Raw genomic sequence first — 12346 nt, 5'->3', positions numbered from 1 at the left:
ATGATGACAAAGGAGTTTTCCTATACCCAAACCTAATGGTAGCTGATTATTTAGTCCAAGGTTTGGGTATTTTAAAGGGGCTAAGCTGATTATTTTACTTTAAGGTTATTTTTAAGACTAAAATGGAATTATTGGAGAAACTTTGGACTAATTTGGGATTTCTTCGAAAAGAAGTGGAATTCAAGGAATCGGAGTCGAGAGTTGTTCTAGGAGAATTCCTGAGGAAATAGCAAAGAGGACTTTGAGTGGTTTTAATTATTTTCGTATGTTTGAATTATATATAGAAGCTATTATATATGTGTGTAAAGTTTGGAAAATTGGCATGATCGGGAAATACGTTTTTCTAGATTTTAATTGGTTGATGAGATTCTTGTTATTTTGCTTGTTGTGATTTGCATTGGAAATTGGGATTGTACGTTGAAAAATTGTTAGCGTGTCTATAGCACGTCTAATGGGATATTGTCAGCATGTGCACATTCGCGGGCTATAAGGGTACTAGGATTGTTTCCACATTATTCATATCAGGAATTCACAGGAATAGTCGGGGAAATACGTGATCATGCCAGGGATATCTAGTTATCAGGCTGGGAGGGTTGCATTATTATATGTGATGATTGATTGAGTGTAAAATTGGCTTCCCAAAAATGTTTTCTCAAAAAAAAAACTTCTCTCATTGGTACCACTCACTAGGCTAGTTAGCTCATGTTTTTCAATGTTTTATCCCCCCCAGATAGCATAAGCGAAACATTCTGAGAAAAGTCACCCAAGTCTGGAACTGCTACTCTCTCACAGAGCGAGACTCGGATTAGGTTATCTTTAGAAGTCATTGGGATTGTTAAAGCTAATATTGTAATAGTATGAACCTTGTAACCGTTCCTAAAAATTAATTAAGATTCATATATAACACCTATCTGTAGTTGATGAAAATTGGGCAGTTGATATCACAAGGGTGATGTCAGTTGTCTTCATATCTTCTTTCGAACGGGTGTTGTGGCTGTAGGGCTGAGCGTTGCAACGTGAAGATGGGTGTTGTTGGGCGTCAAGCCTCGCACAGGGTGGGCGTGGCACGACGTTAGGTGATCGCGCGTGCAAGGGCTGGGCGGTGTGACGCGCGCAAGCATACGCTGGGGCGCTCAGCCGCACGGTCGTGCATGCTGACAGGCATCTGCGCACCTGGCGATGGGCGTCCGTGCGCGCCTGTCGATGTGCATCCGTGCGCGCCTGGCGTTGGGCGTCCGCGCGCTGTGCGACAGAAGTGGGGCACGCGCGTATGCGTTGGGCGTCAGGTCGATGGCCCTGGCGTCTGCCCTATGCGTCCGGCTGGCCTTCTGTCTTCCAAGAATAGTTCAAAAGTTATGACCTGGCCTGTAAAACTCTGAATTTTCACCCAAGTGAATTAGGTTAGAACTTGGTTAGTAAGGAAGCATGAAGAAGGATAAAAGAGGAGGAAAATGCCTTAAGTGTTGAAAATTAGACCTTAAAGGTTAAAACTTAAGTTGTGGTTAAGTGAGGTTTTAGGTGACAAAATTTTGGCTAAATATAGAAGGCATATGCCATGCGTTAGGATGAGAGAGTGCAAAACAATGGCCTTGCCATTCGTTGACATTGTCATTAGAGGTTAGGCAAGCTTATTAAGTGTGGAATGCTTAAGGACACCATGCGTTGGTGTGAAGCATGCAGCCAAAACACCAAGTAATGAGTGTTGTGCTTGGCAAGTCCATGATGGACGCATGGTGTGGGTGGGCGAGCAGTGTCATTCAAGAGTTGTTTAGGTGGGGGCATGAAGGACATGTCAAACGCAAGGTGTTGTCCGAGAGTAGGAGCATGCGGCACACAAGGACTTGTGAGGTTAGGGCAAGGCGTTGGCCAAGGCAATTAGAGGTTAGTTGATCGCATGAGTGTGCAAGGCAATGCCTTTGCGTTGAAGCCATGCGATGGCTAAGTCACTATGAGGTTAGGGAAGGCCTCATGGACGCATGTGACAAGGTTGGCCTAGGCGAAGAGGTTTGCATTGGTTGTGCTGTATGCGTTGAAGAGCATGCGACTGTCTATAGGATGAGCGCATGAAGGAGGATGCGTTGGCCAAAGAGGATATGTGCCAACGGTAAGCCATGTGTGGGAAGAAGTGTGCAGCCAAGGGGGAGCATGCGATGGTCTTTAGGGTGGACACAAGGGGCCAAGCATTAGGACCTAGCATGCGTTCATGAGAGGGCCTACTACCTAAGTTATCAACCTCTTTAAATGGAAGGACGGGAGGGACAATGGCAAACTCTAGGAATTGCGGAACAAATGAGGTCAGGACCATCTAGCAAACATCCTTGAATAGCTGAATCTACACCCATGCCCTTCCAGAAGTGAAAGTGAAAAGGGAAGGACACGGGAAGCATAGAGAAAAAGGGAGTTGAAATTTTTTACTCTTCCATCAACCATGCTGCAAGATGAGATTTCTTATCTTGGGCTGTGTTTTTCTTCCCTTGAATATTATTGAATTCCAAAAGGAAAAGAGAAGTGAAAAAACAAGCATGAACAAACCCAAGTCTCTATGTATTTTGGGAGCCAAGACCATCAACTTTCAAAAAACCCAACGTATGAAACTTTTATTGCACAAACTGTGACTCACATAAATAAGAAACTTTTTTATTCTTAAATAAATTCCAACTTTTAAGATTTCAAGAGAAAAAGATCCTTACGTGTTTAAATACCCACACAGTGAATTCCATACCCAACTGCTTCAACCTTGATGTGGTGCCATCCCCTACATGTGAGATTTAGAACCCTTAGAGGAATGATTATATCAATAGTCTAAAACACAATTTCTAAGAGTAATAAATAACTAACATAACGTGTGTGCACGGGGGGGGGGGGGGGGGGGGGGGGGGGGGGGGCGGCTATCAGGTTCGTTTGACGAAATAGGAGGTCAATAAAAGTGAAGATGGAGGAAGTTTAGGGAATATGTGAATTGCATTCTTCTGTTTGGGTTTTCAATGTAGCAACAGATTGTGAAAATTCTTGACAATTCCTTGCTATACTTCCTAGAGGTCGTCCATTTTCCTTAGCTTTGGATGTCCAAATAAATGACAAAAAAATACTGATATAATTACCAAATAAGATGATCTAGTGGAACTGAGAAGATGGTTTGGTTGGCTCTCCTGCGTGTTTTTTTTTTTTGGAGTTTTGGAACGAAGGAACAGACGGCTTTTTTGTGACTCTTTTTTCTCTTTTAATCATTTTATGGAATTAGTTTTGTCTATGGCTTTTCCTTGGTGCAAAACAAAGCAACCTTTCGCTCATTTCAACTTATCTTTTTTAGTCAGTAGTTGGCGCTCCTTTGTTCAATCAACTGTTGGTGTTTGGGGTTTTCCTTAATTTCATTCATCAATGAAATGTTTCTTTTACCAAAAATGAGATGATTTAGAAAGAATAACTAATCAAAGATAGATATCGGACCATATATGCAACCATAAATGCACTGCAAGGTTGACGGGACTATCAAGTTAGTTTGACGAAACAAGAGAGGCCAATAAAAGTGAAGATGGAGGAAGTTTAGGGAATATGCGGATTGCATGCTTCTGTTTGAGTTTTCAATGTAGCAATAGATAGTGAAAATCTTTGACAATTCCTTGCTATACTTCCTGGAGGTCGTCCATTTTCCTTAGCTTTGGATCTCCAAATAAATGACAAAAAATATACTAATATTATTACCAAATGAGATGATCTAGTGGAACTGAGATGGTTTGGTTGGCTCTCCTGCGTGCTTTTTTAGAGTTTATGGGGCAAAAGGAACAGACGGCTTTTTTTCTCTTTTTTCTCTTTTAATCATTTTATGGAATTGGTTGTCTATGGCTTTTTCTTAGTGCAAAACAAATCAACCTTTCACTCATTTCAGCTTATCTTTTTTAGTCAGTAATTGGCGCTCCCTTATGTGATCAACTTTTGGTGTTTGGGATCTCCCTTGATTTCATTTATCAATGAAATGTTTCTTTTACCAAAAATGAGACGATTTAGAAAGAATAACTAATCAAAGATAGATATCGAACCATATATGCAACCAAAAATGCACTGCAAGGTTGACGGGAAACTATTTGCCGCCATTATTGATCGACAAAAAAGAGACATAAGTTTTCCTTTTAGAGCAATACTCCCAGGTTTAACTCGAGATTCTGAAGCAGCATTTTCAGCACCAGTAGAGCCTACATTTATTGGAACATGTATTTGTAGCTGATTTTAGTACATTGGAAAAATGTAAAGCAGAAAACTGGAACAATATTTGTAAAATAATCTACAATCAGACAAAAAAAATACTCCCGCATGACTATTCTTATAATTAATTGAAAATCATGTTTTCATCGAGAAAAATAAAAGAAATCAAGTGGCGTATTAGCATGTTAAAATTTTTCATTTATACTCTTTTGATAAAGAAAGATAGATTTATTCAAATAAAGGTAAAGGGGAAGACGGGAAAATGTCAAGTCACTATAAACGACATTAAGTAAAAATCAGACAAGGTTCCTATTACCAAAAAGAAATCCTGCAAATGGGAAATATTGGTAACTGCTCTAATCAAGAGTATTCCACCATTGGGCGAGATCCAAAGAAACAGTGGAGATAGGAGGAAATACTAGATTTAGAGGAAAACTACTCAGGTTCAGCTTGCTTATTTATATTCGTAAACCATTACCTATTTTCATTTTTAATTCACAAAATTAGCATATCTTCCAAATTAGTTTATAATCCATTACCTATTTCCATTTTGAACAATCAGCAGCATACCTAAATTAGTTTATAAAAAATATAAAATAGCATACAGTATCATGCATGACCACCATTCAACAATTCGAACCGTCACAATGGAGAAGGATGAGTAATAACAAATGGTTGTTTGAAAGTACTAGCTGCAGTCACCAGTTAATTCCATCTAATTGAATTAAAAAATAAAGTTACTTCCCATACCGTTAAATAGTAAAAATAGCTTGTTTATAAGACGTTGATCATCTAAATTAGCAGTGGAAGCCTTCTTCTTCAGAAGCTCCTCCCCTCTCTTGACAACTCGATCGTGACTTTATTTAAGAAACAGGGAAACAAATTCAGAAGAAACACAAATGCAAAGATAAAAACAAATACAAACAAAGAACTAGAGTAAAAGTTATGACTAGAATCTATACCAAACTTTGCCAAAGTTTTTCATTGACATAATAAAAAGAGACATGCTCAACATACAAAAAGTCTATAAAGAGAAAAAGAGAACAAATGATTAGTGGGCGCATCCAAATATCTCAACTTTGCCTCATCCTTTTATCCGTTTTCTTGAACACTGTTATTCAGTCCTAATAAAAATTAATTTGCTATATCTAAATTGTATTTAAAAGGTAATAAAGAGAGTTTCTTTTTTTTTTCTTCTTCTTCTTCTTCTTCTTTTTTTTTTTTTTTTTTTTTTTTTTAAGGATTGGTTTGTCTGTTGTACTATTTCAGTAGCTCTTGGAGTCCTGGGCTTGGCATTTCTATGTACAACCATCATTTTCACTAACATTGCCATGCCAATAGAGATGGTTCCAACACACATTTTGGTTGGTATTTGGTTAGAACCTATTATTCATTGGAAGAGAGACTGAGCAGTAATTTGCGTGCAAGATCAAAGCCTCACAACATTTATTTTATTTCTAAGATGCATCCAACTTTCAACCTCGCTATCAAAGAGAATTCTTCTAAGGCCTAAACCCCAATTAAAGCTCTCTTCATTCCAACAATGCGGATCACCAATTCCATTTTATTTGAAATCGTCTATATATCCAGAAGAGAGGACCCGAGGGGATAGATTCAACTCAAACATCCTACCAAAATCTGATTATTTTCCCATGTTGCAGCTTAAATCCTATTCCTAAGAAATCTGAGAAATGATATGTTATTTACAATGTCGAGCTCTGCAGAAAATAGGGAAACAAATGCATACCAATCTACACTGGCGATCACATAAATAGGATAAACAAGCTCTGAAGCTGGCTCCATGACTTCTAGAACATTCAAAATGCCCAACTGTTGGGAAAAAAATCATAAGATACCTTAGCTTCCTCATTAAGTTAGCAAAATTTTCACAAAACTATTCATATTGCTACTAGGCAAGTGTGGTAAAAGAGCATAAACAAATGCATTGGTAGCCATGTAATTTCCAATTATTAAAAAAAGAAAAACCATTCAGGTCAAATTGTCAAACCACCTTTCTCAATAGAAGTACATTGCTGTTCAAAGGATTTTTTCCAGTAACACGTTTTGTTTGAGCAATTGAAAGTCCAGGCGGGCATCCATCACTATAAAAATCATAAAGCATAAACTTTATGTATTATTTCATTAGACAAAAGTGTTTAGATGTATACGTACAAAATGTTAACTTAAAAATTCCAAACCTTTCAGAGTAAGGTTGATACAAAATTGTGTGAAGGCAAAAGTCAAGGAAGAGCAGTTGATTCTGAGACATATTCAGCATTCTATATTTGGTAGCAACTTCATCGTCAATTTCATGAGAGTGGCATTCACCAATCACCTGAAAACAGGCAATAAGCCTTGCTCAAAAGCAGAAATGTCTCAGGGGGAGGCTGACTGCGTACAGCAGCTTGTTTCTCTCCCCAGTAAGAAAGAACATGTAAACAAACTAATCCAAGATTTATCTCTACTTGTAGGAGTTCAGCCTTTTTTCCCCCTCTTTACAAGGAACAAGATATCTAAATTAATAAGAGCGAGGAGATACAAAAAGTCATCAGATAAGTCCTAAAATGATTTTCATAAAAAGGCATCCAGTCCTACATAGTCGTGAAATATGGAAGTTTTTAGAAGAAACTCCTTAATCAAATAAATAGAATCACATTAACCAGAAACATGGATTTTTATCCACACTTCAGCCCTATTTTCCTCTCATTCAAAGATATGTCATTCTTAACCTTCAGTGTTTTAAAAAGATCACTCAGGACGCCTCAGGCATGCGCCTTTCATGAAGCCTCCAGGCTCAAAGCCCTAAGTTTTGGGGTTTTTTTCATTATTTAAAAAAATAGTAATAATTAGGGTTTTTCCTTCGTTATTAACTAAAAAAATCAAATTTACTCGGCCTAAATGTAAAATTTTTTGTGTTTAGGGGTCTTTTTTTCATATTTCCACTTCAACTATGCTTCCTCTTCTTTGTGTAGTATTTTTATATATAGTGTGTCTCACAAAAAAAAATTAAAAATAAAAATAAAAATAAATAAATAAAAAAGAGCACTTTTTTTCGTCTCGTGCTTAAGCCCCATAAGACTATTGCGCTTTATTGTGCCTTGAGCTTTAAAAAACAATTAACCTTCCATATGTCCCAAATTATGCCCAAAAAACAAGTAGATATAGCTTTATTCATCTTATTATGCAAATTACAACAATATGGAAAACCTCACAAGAACTACATTTGAACACAAGAAAAAAGAATGAAAAAGTAAATCAAGTTAGTTTTCCGAAATAAAGGACATTTTTTTCAAATAAAATGAAAAAGATGAAAAAAGATTGTAAATCAAAATATGGTAAGAAACAAATATCAGCCAAGAGATCATCTTAGTAAATATAAAAACACAATAAGATACATTTACAGATAATAAAAAATATTAAGAAGTTAAAATGATGAACAGCAGTATCTTGCTACAAGCCCAAAGGTATCCAAAGAATAGTCCACCTTAGTAACAATTCTCAAAATAATATCTTGATGCTGAGAAGGTAGCTTCGAAATATTTGCCAAAACCATAGGGGCCATATGCACCTTTTCCTGTGGAAGAAATGTCAGGAACTCGGTAAACAACTAATTCTCCCAAATACCAATCAACAAAATAACATTCTAAGTGGCAAATGAACAAGATAAATGCATACACCTTTGGACCTAGACGATCAAATGCCATCTCAATATACACAATGCAGAAATTCCTGACCATGGAAGTAGAATTGGCCTCCAAATATATGTTCCACAACTCCAACAATGGCAAACCAATGTGAGACTGGTGTTTCACTCTCTTATTCACATGACTCAAGATCTCAAGGACCTATCATGTTCAATAAGACAAGAGGTTAGTACACAAATGACAATTCAGAAGGAGACTGATATCACATGGACAATTGCTAACTCTTTGGGCTGTGAAGTTTCACAAACAAGAAAATACAGTGAGCAAAAAGACTAAAACAGATTCACAAAGACTTTCTTAATATTTGAATAAATCTTTCATTTCTTGAGAACATAAAACCTTGTCCAAGAAGAGAGACATGTTTTGAAAAATGTCGGAACCCATGAGCCCCGCAAAAGGGAACCGCAATAGGAAATCCTCTTTTTTCTTATTAGAGACACGATAGGAAATCCTAATATATATTCTAATATAGTTTCTGGTAATGTCTTTTCTGAAACTACTTTAAAAAATCATCATAAAAATATGAGTTCACTAAGTTGCTAAATGTTACTTGTTTCTAGGAAAAAGAAAACGTATTTTAACACTGCTATCAAACAATTCCAACAATGTGTTAAAAAAAATAGCTATAGAGTATAACTAAGTTAAGAAGCCTATGACATTCTTCTTATATTACTTCTACTCTTCTTTAAGAACCAAGTTCCATTCCATCAATTAAGTTAAAAAATAGGATGACAGCCATAAGTTCTTTAATAAGCTAAATTAAAAGGAAATGACACATTTCTAAAATTGTGCCACAGATTTCATGATTAAGGCTAGAAATCAGTCCTACACAACAATGTAATCAATTCTACTGTTTCTTTCCAAATAAGCAATTGGTTTTTCATATCTACATAAACACATGCCATTCCTATAAATCAGAAACTACAAGGAGAAACTACAAGGAGCTCAACATGCAAAAGACGTTCAAACTGAAGATGATTTATAGGAAAAGGAATTCAGAGATACTTGACATTCCAATCAAAACAAAATTTCTACTGCATAAAACTAGGAGAATTCTGAAATATTTGAACAAAAACCGCTATTTTTAAGAGCCGACAAAATTGTTGACCGTATCTAAAAGTAACAGTTCTTTTAAAAAGTGAGCATTGAGACAACCATGTGCAAGTGTCGTCAAAGCAGGCCCACCTCCAAAGCTTGGCTCCACATCCCACTCTCTTCCTGCTCGGTGGAGGGGCGTGGGTGTACGTCCATTTCTTTTTCTTTTTTTTTTTTTTTTTGTAAAAGAAACATTTCATTGAAAAATGAAATCAAGGGAGAACCTCAAGCACCAAAAAGTGATTACAATAGAGAGCGCCAATTATGGACTAAGAAAGATAAGCTATAATGAATGAAAGGGTGCTTAATTTTGCACCAAGTGGGTGTAGTCCATTTCAATCCAATGAGAGAGGCAAGGCGACAACATCACCTACTCAACATGGAGCAACACTTTGGCAGGCTGAGAGGTCGCACGCTTTGGGCACCTCAAACCCCAACATAATCCCACCCACGTCCTTAGCCATGCCTCAGACCTCTAGCACCTGCCTTGAAGCAAACATCGAACAGGTGGTGGGCAACATTGCAACATTTTGTATCCAATGAGTTTCACCTCATGCCCCCATGGCACTTAGCCTTACCCCAACATGCACATTCCACCATCGTGTTCCCCACCCTCCACGGGCCTAGAGTCACCCACCCACGCCCCAAGTATAAGCTCATGTACATTGCATTGTGTTTGTGGTGTGGTCGCGAGGCCACAGGGGTATAGTCATGCCCCAATTGAAACTAGCACTACTTATACTTCTTCCTAAGCTCGTTTTATAATAAGAATGCAAAATCCCAAAAGAACTTGACCCGAAATTTCTTACATTTACAGGACTCGTGTGTACAATCCATTTGAATTTGGCTGCTCCGAAAATAAAAAAGCATTCGTTTGAAATAAATTCATAGCACTCACTAGCCTGAAGGAGGGTTGATAATGTGAAGATTGAAGGTATAACTTTCAAAAGAATATGATGTGTGTGTGTGTGTAAACAAAAAGGGCCAATGAAAATTCATCATAATACAATCCAAACTAATAGCTCCCTTACTAATGTCTAATGACTATCATAATTCATCACACCACACGCTTCTAAGTTATAACATACAAGAACGTTCTCAAACAGTTGATACAAAGCGATAAGCAGAATAAGATCATATTCAACAACACAAACTTCAAAAGTGAGCTCAATTCAGTAACTGAAAACACATAAATTTTCACAAGAAAAAACAGCTATAAACAATTTAAAAAACCTTGTTGCGAACAGAGGTAGCCTGGGAGGAGAGGGATGAAATCGTGACAGGAAGAACTTTCAATAGAAGGGATTGAAGATCGGAATCGTCGCATAGAGCCAAGCGCGTCAGTATTCGATCCAGCATTTCTTCTAACTGCACATCGGATTTTGAAGCCGACGACGATTCCGCCATTTCACAATATTGTTGAGCTCTTCTGCACTGATGAGTGAAAAATTCACGCGCGAAACGTCAGGCGGTTGAAACGAGATGGAAGTCTGACAGATTAAGCTAACACAGAGGAACAAGACCTTATTTCGGCGCGGTACTTTTTGTTTCTCTGTTTTTTCTTTTTTCTCTTTTTTCCTTTTTTGTGGCTTGTTTATGGTGTGTGACATCTTTCTTGAAGAAAAAGTTAGGTCTTTACGTGACTGGCACTTCAATCTTTAGAAGTTTGAACTTTTCAGAGTTTATTTGTTACTGCTGACACAGATTTAATTGAATTTGAGGATATACTTCATTAAAGGTTAAATAAAATAAATATTTGAATAATTTAAGAAAAATATATGATTGTTTATTGAGAACATCTATTCTTTTCTTTCCAAAATCATCTCTTGATTTTAAATTTTAATTTATCGTGTTAACGATCTAAAAAGTCTTTTTTTATTTTGATTGGAATGATTTCCTCTTTCCATTCTTTGCTTTTTTAATAAATTCATGTTAATCGTATCTTAGTTTTAAAAAAATCTTTTTTTAATTTGCTTTGAATTATTCGGGTCTGTTTGATAATCATTTTGTTTTTTATTTTTATTTTTGAAAAATTAAGTTTATATCATCTACATTTCTTACTATGATTTGCATCTTTGTTAAGTACAATAGTTGAATTCTTAAACAAATTCTAAAAACAAAAACAACTTTTTAAAATCTATTTTTTTTAGTTCTCAAACTTTGGCTTAGTTTTTTTAAATAATTAGTGAAAAGTAAATAACAAATGAAGAAATTTGGAGGTGAAAGTAATGTCATAGGCTTAATTTTTTAAAAAAACAAAAAAAAAACAAAATAGCTACCAAATAGGACCTTAATTAATCTTTTTATTTTCAAACTTTAATTTAAACAAAAATATCATTATTTGTTTCTTTTTTAAATTTCGCGTCTTAATTTAAAAATACACAATCTTTTAGCATCCACCATCTCAAATTGTGAACTAAATGAAAAGGCGAGTTCAGAAGTATAAATCTTGAAACATATAGTTCAAATTGAAACAAAACTCAAATCTAAGAGTAGAATTAGAAAATGTTGAAACCTAGGGACTAAATTGACATCAATCTCAATAACTAAATATGTAACATTTTGAACCTTATGGACCAAATCGAAACTAATTCAAAAATTTCACCCAATTGAACAACAAACATTTGATGGAATTCCTCGCCTCGCCTTAATATGAGAGGGAAGGTTGATTTGACTCGAATCCTCAAAGTATGACAATCTAATTCAAAAAATCCACCCAACTGAGTATGTCTACATATTTTTCTCCACAATAGCATAACTAAATATTCAAACAACGCATTCATAGTATTACTCGATTGATTAAAAAATTTCTATCAATGGTTATTTATATGGCTTTCTTACTTGCTACATGATGCTTGATTTTATGAAATAAATTATGGATGATATGCGATGGTGAAATTGCGTTGTGCACTCAAGTTTCCTCAGCAGAATCCAAGTGTAAATTCCACTGAGTTTCCTGGTAAGTCCAGGGTCGAACTCAGAGACTTGTGAAAATAGATTGCGATGGTAATTTTTATGAAAACCTTGCGGTAACCGGTAACTCAATTAATTGGGGGTTTGTTGTTGATTGCGTTAATGAAAAATAAATAAATGTGGCAGATTTGAGAAAAGTCAGTTGTGTGATAGATGCACTGATTATGCGGATGAACGGGTTGAGAAGATCTTTAACTAGCGTTACTTGGGAATGCGTCAGACTATGCAATCATGCTACAACCATGCACAGCAAGTCATTTTCCAATGCAAATGCGATGCTCATAAGTCTAGGACGCATGTGTTGAATGCAAAAGTGTCCATAAAGCTTATCCCTAAGTCTCTACTCTTTTCCTATGCGATGATGCAAAATGCAT

The 12346-nt window shown here is 36.2% G+C and overlaps 1 protein-coding gene across 1 annotated transcript in view; it reads right to left on the bottom strand.

Annotated features, from left to right (window-relative positions):
• The window catches only part of LOC120089274 (proteasome adapter and scaffold protein ECM29), a 57649-nt gene extending 47048 nt beyond the window's left edge, over positions 1-10601 (bottom strand). Inside the window, exons 1-9 of the mRNA XM_039046693.1 lie at positions 10233-10601; positions 7878-8045; positions 7685-7774; positions 6399-6535; positions 6212-6302; positions 5948-6030; positions 4951-5057; positions 4038-4190; positions 2691-2755 (exon numbers count right to left, since the gene is read on the bottom strand). Of these exons, the coding sequence (XP_038902621.1) occupies positions 2691-2755; positions 4038-4190; positions 4951-5057; positions 5948-6030; positions 6212-6302; positions 6399-6535; positions 7685-7774; positions 7878-8045; positions 10233-10406 (1068 nt within the window). The 5' untranslated portion in view covers positions 10407-10601. The remainder of the gene's footprint in view (positions 1-2690; positions 2756-4037; positions 4191-4950; positions 5058-5947; positions 6031-6211; positions 6303-6398; positions 6536-7684; positions 7775-7877; positions 8046-10232) is intronic.
• Positions 10602-12346: the final 1745 nt, after the last annotated feature.

This window comes from Benincasa hispida, chromosome 10 (genome assembly GCF_009727055.1).
Source record: "Benincasa hispida cultivar B227 chromosome 10, ASM972705v1, whole genome shotgun sequence".
NCBI lineage: Eukaryota > Viridiplantae > Streptophyta > Magnoliopsida > Cucurbitales > Cucurbitaceae > Benincasa > Benincasa hispida.
Note: the sequence above shows the minus strand (reverse complement) of the source record. Positions and strands in the feature narration are given on the sequence as shown.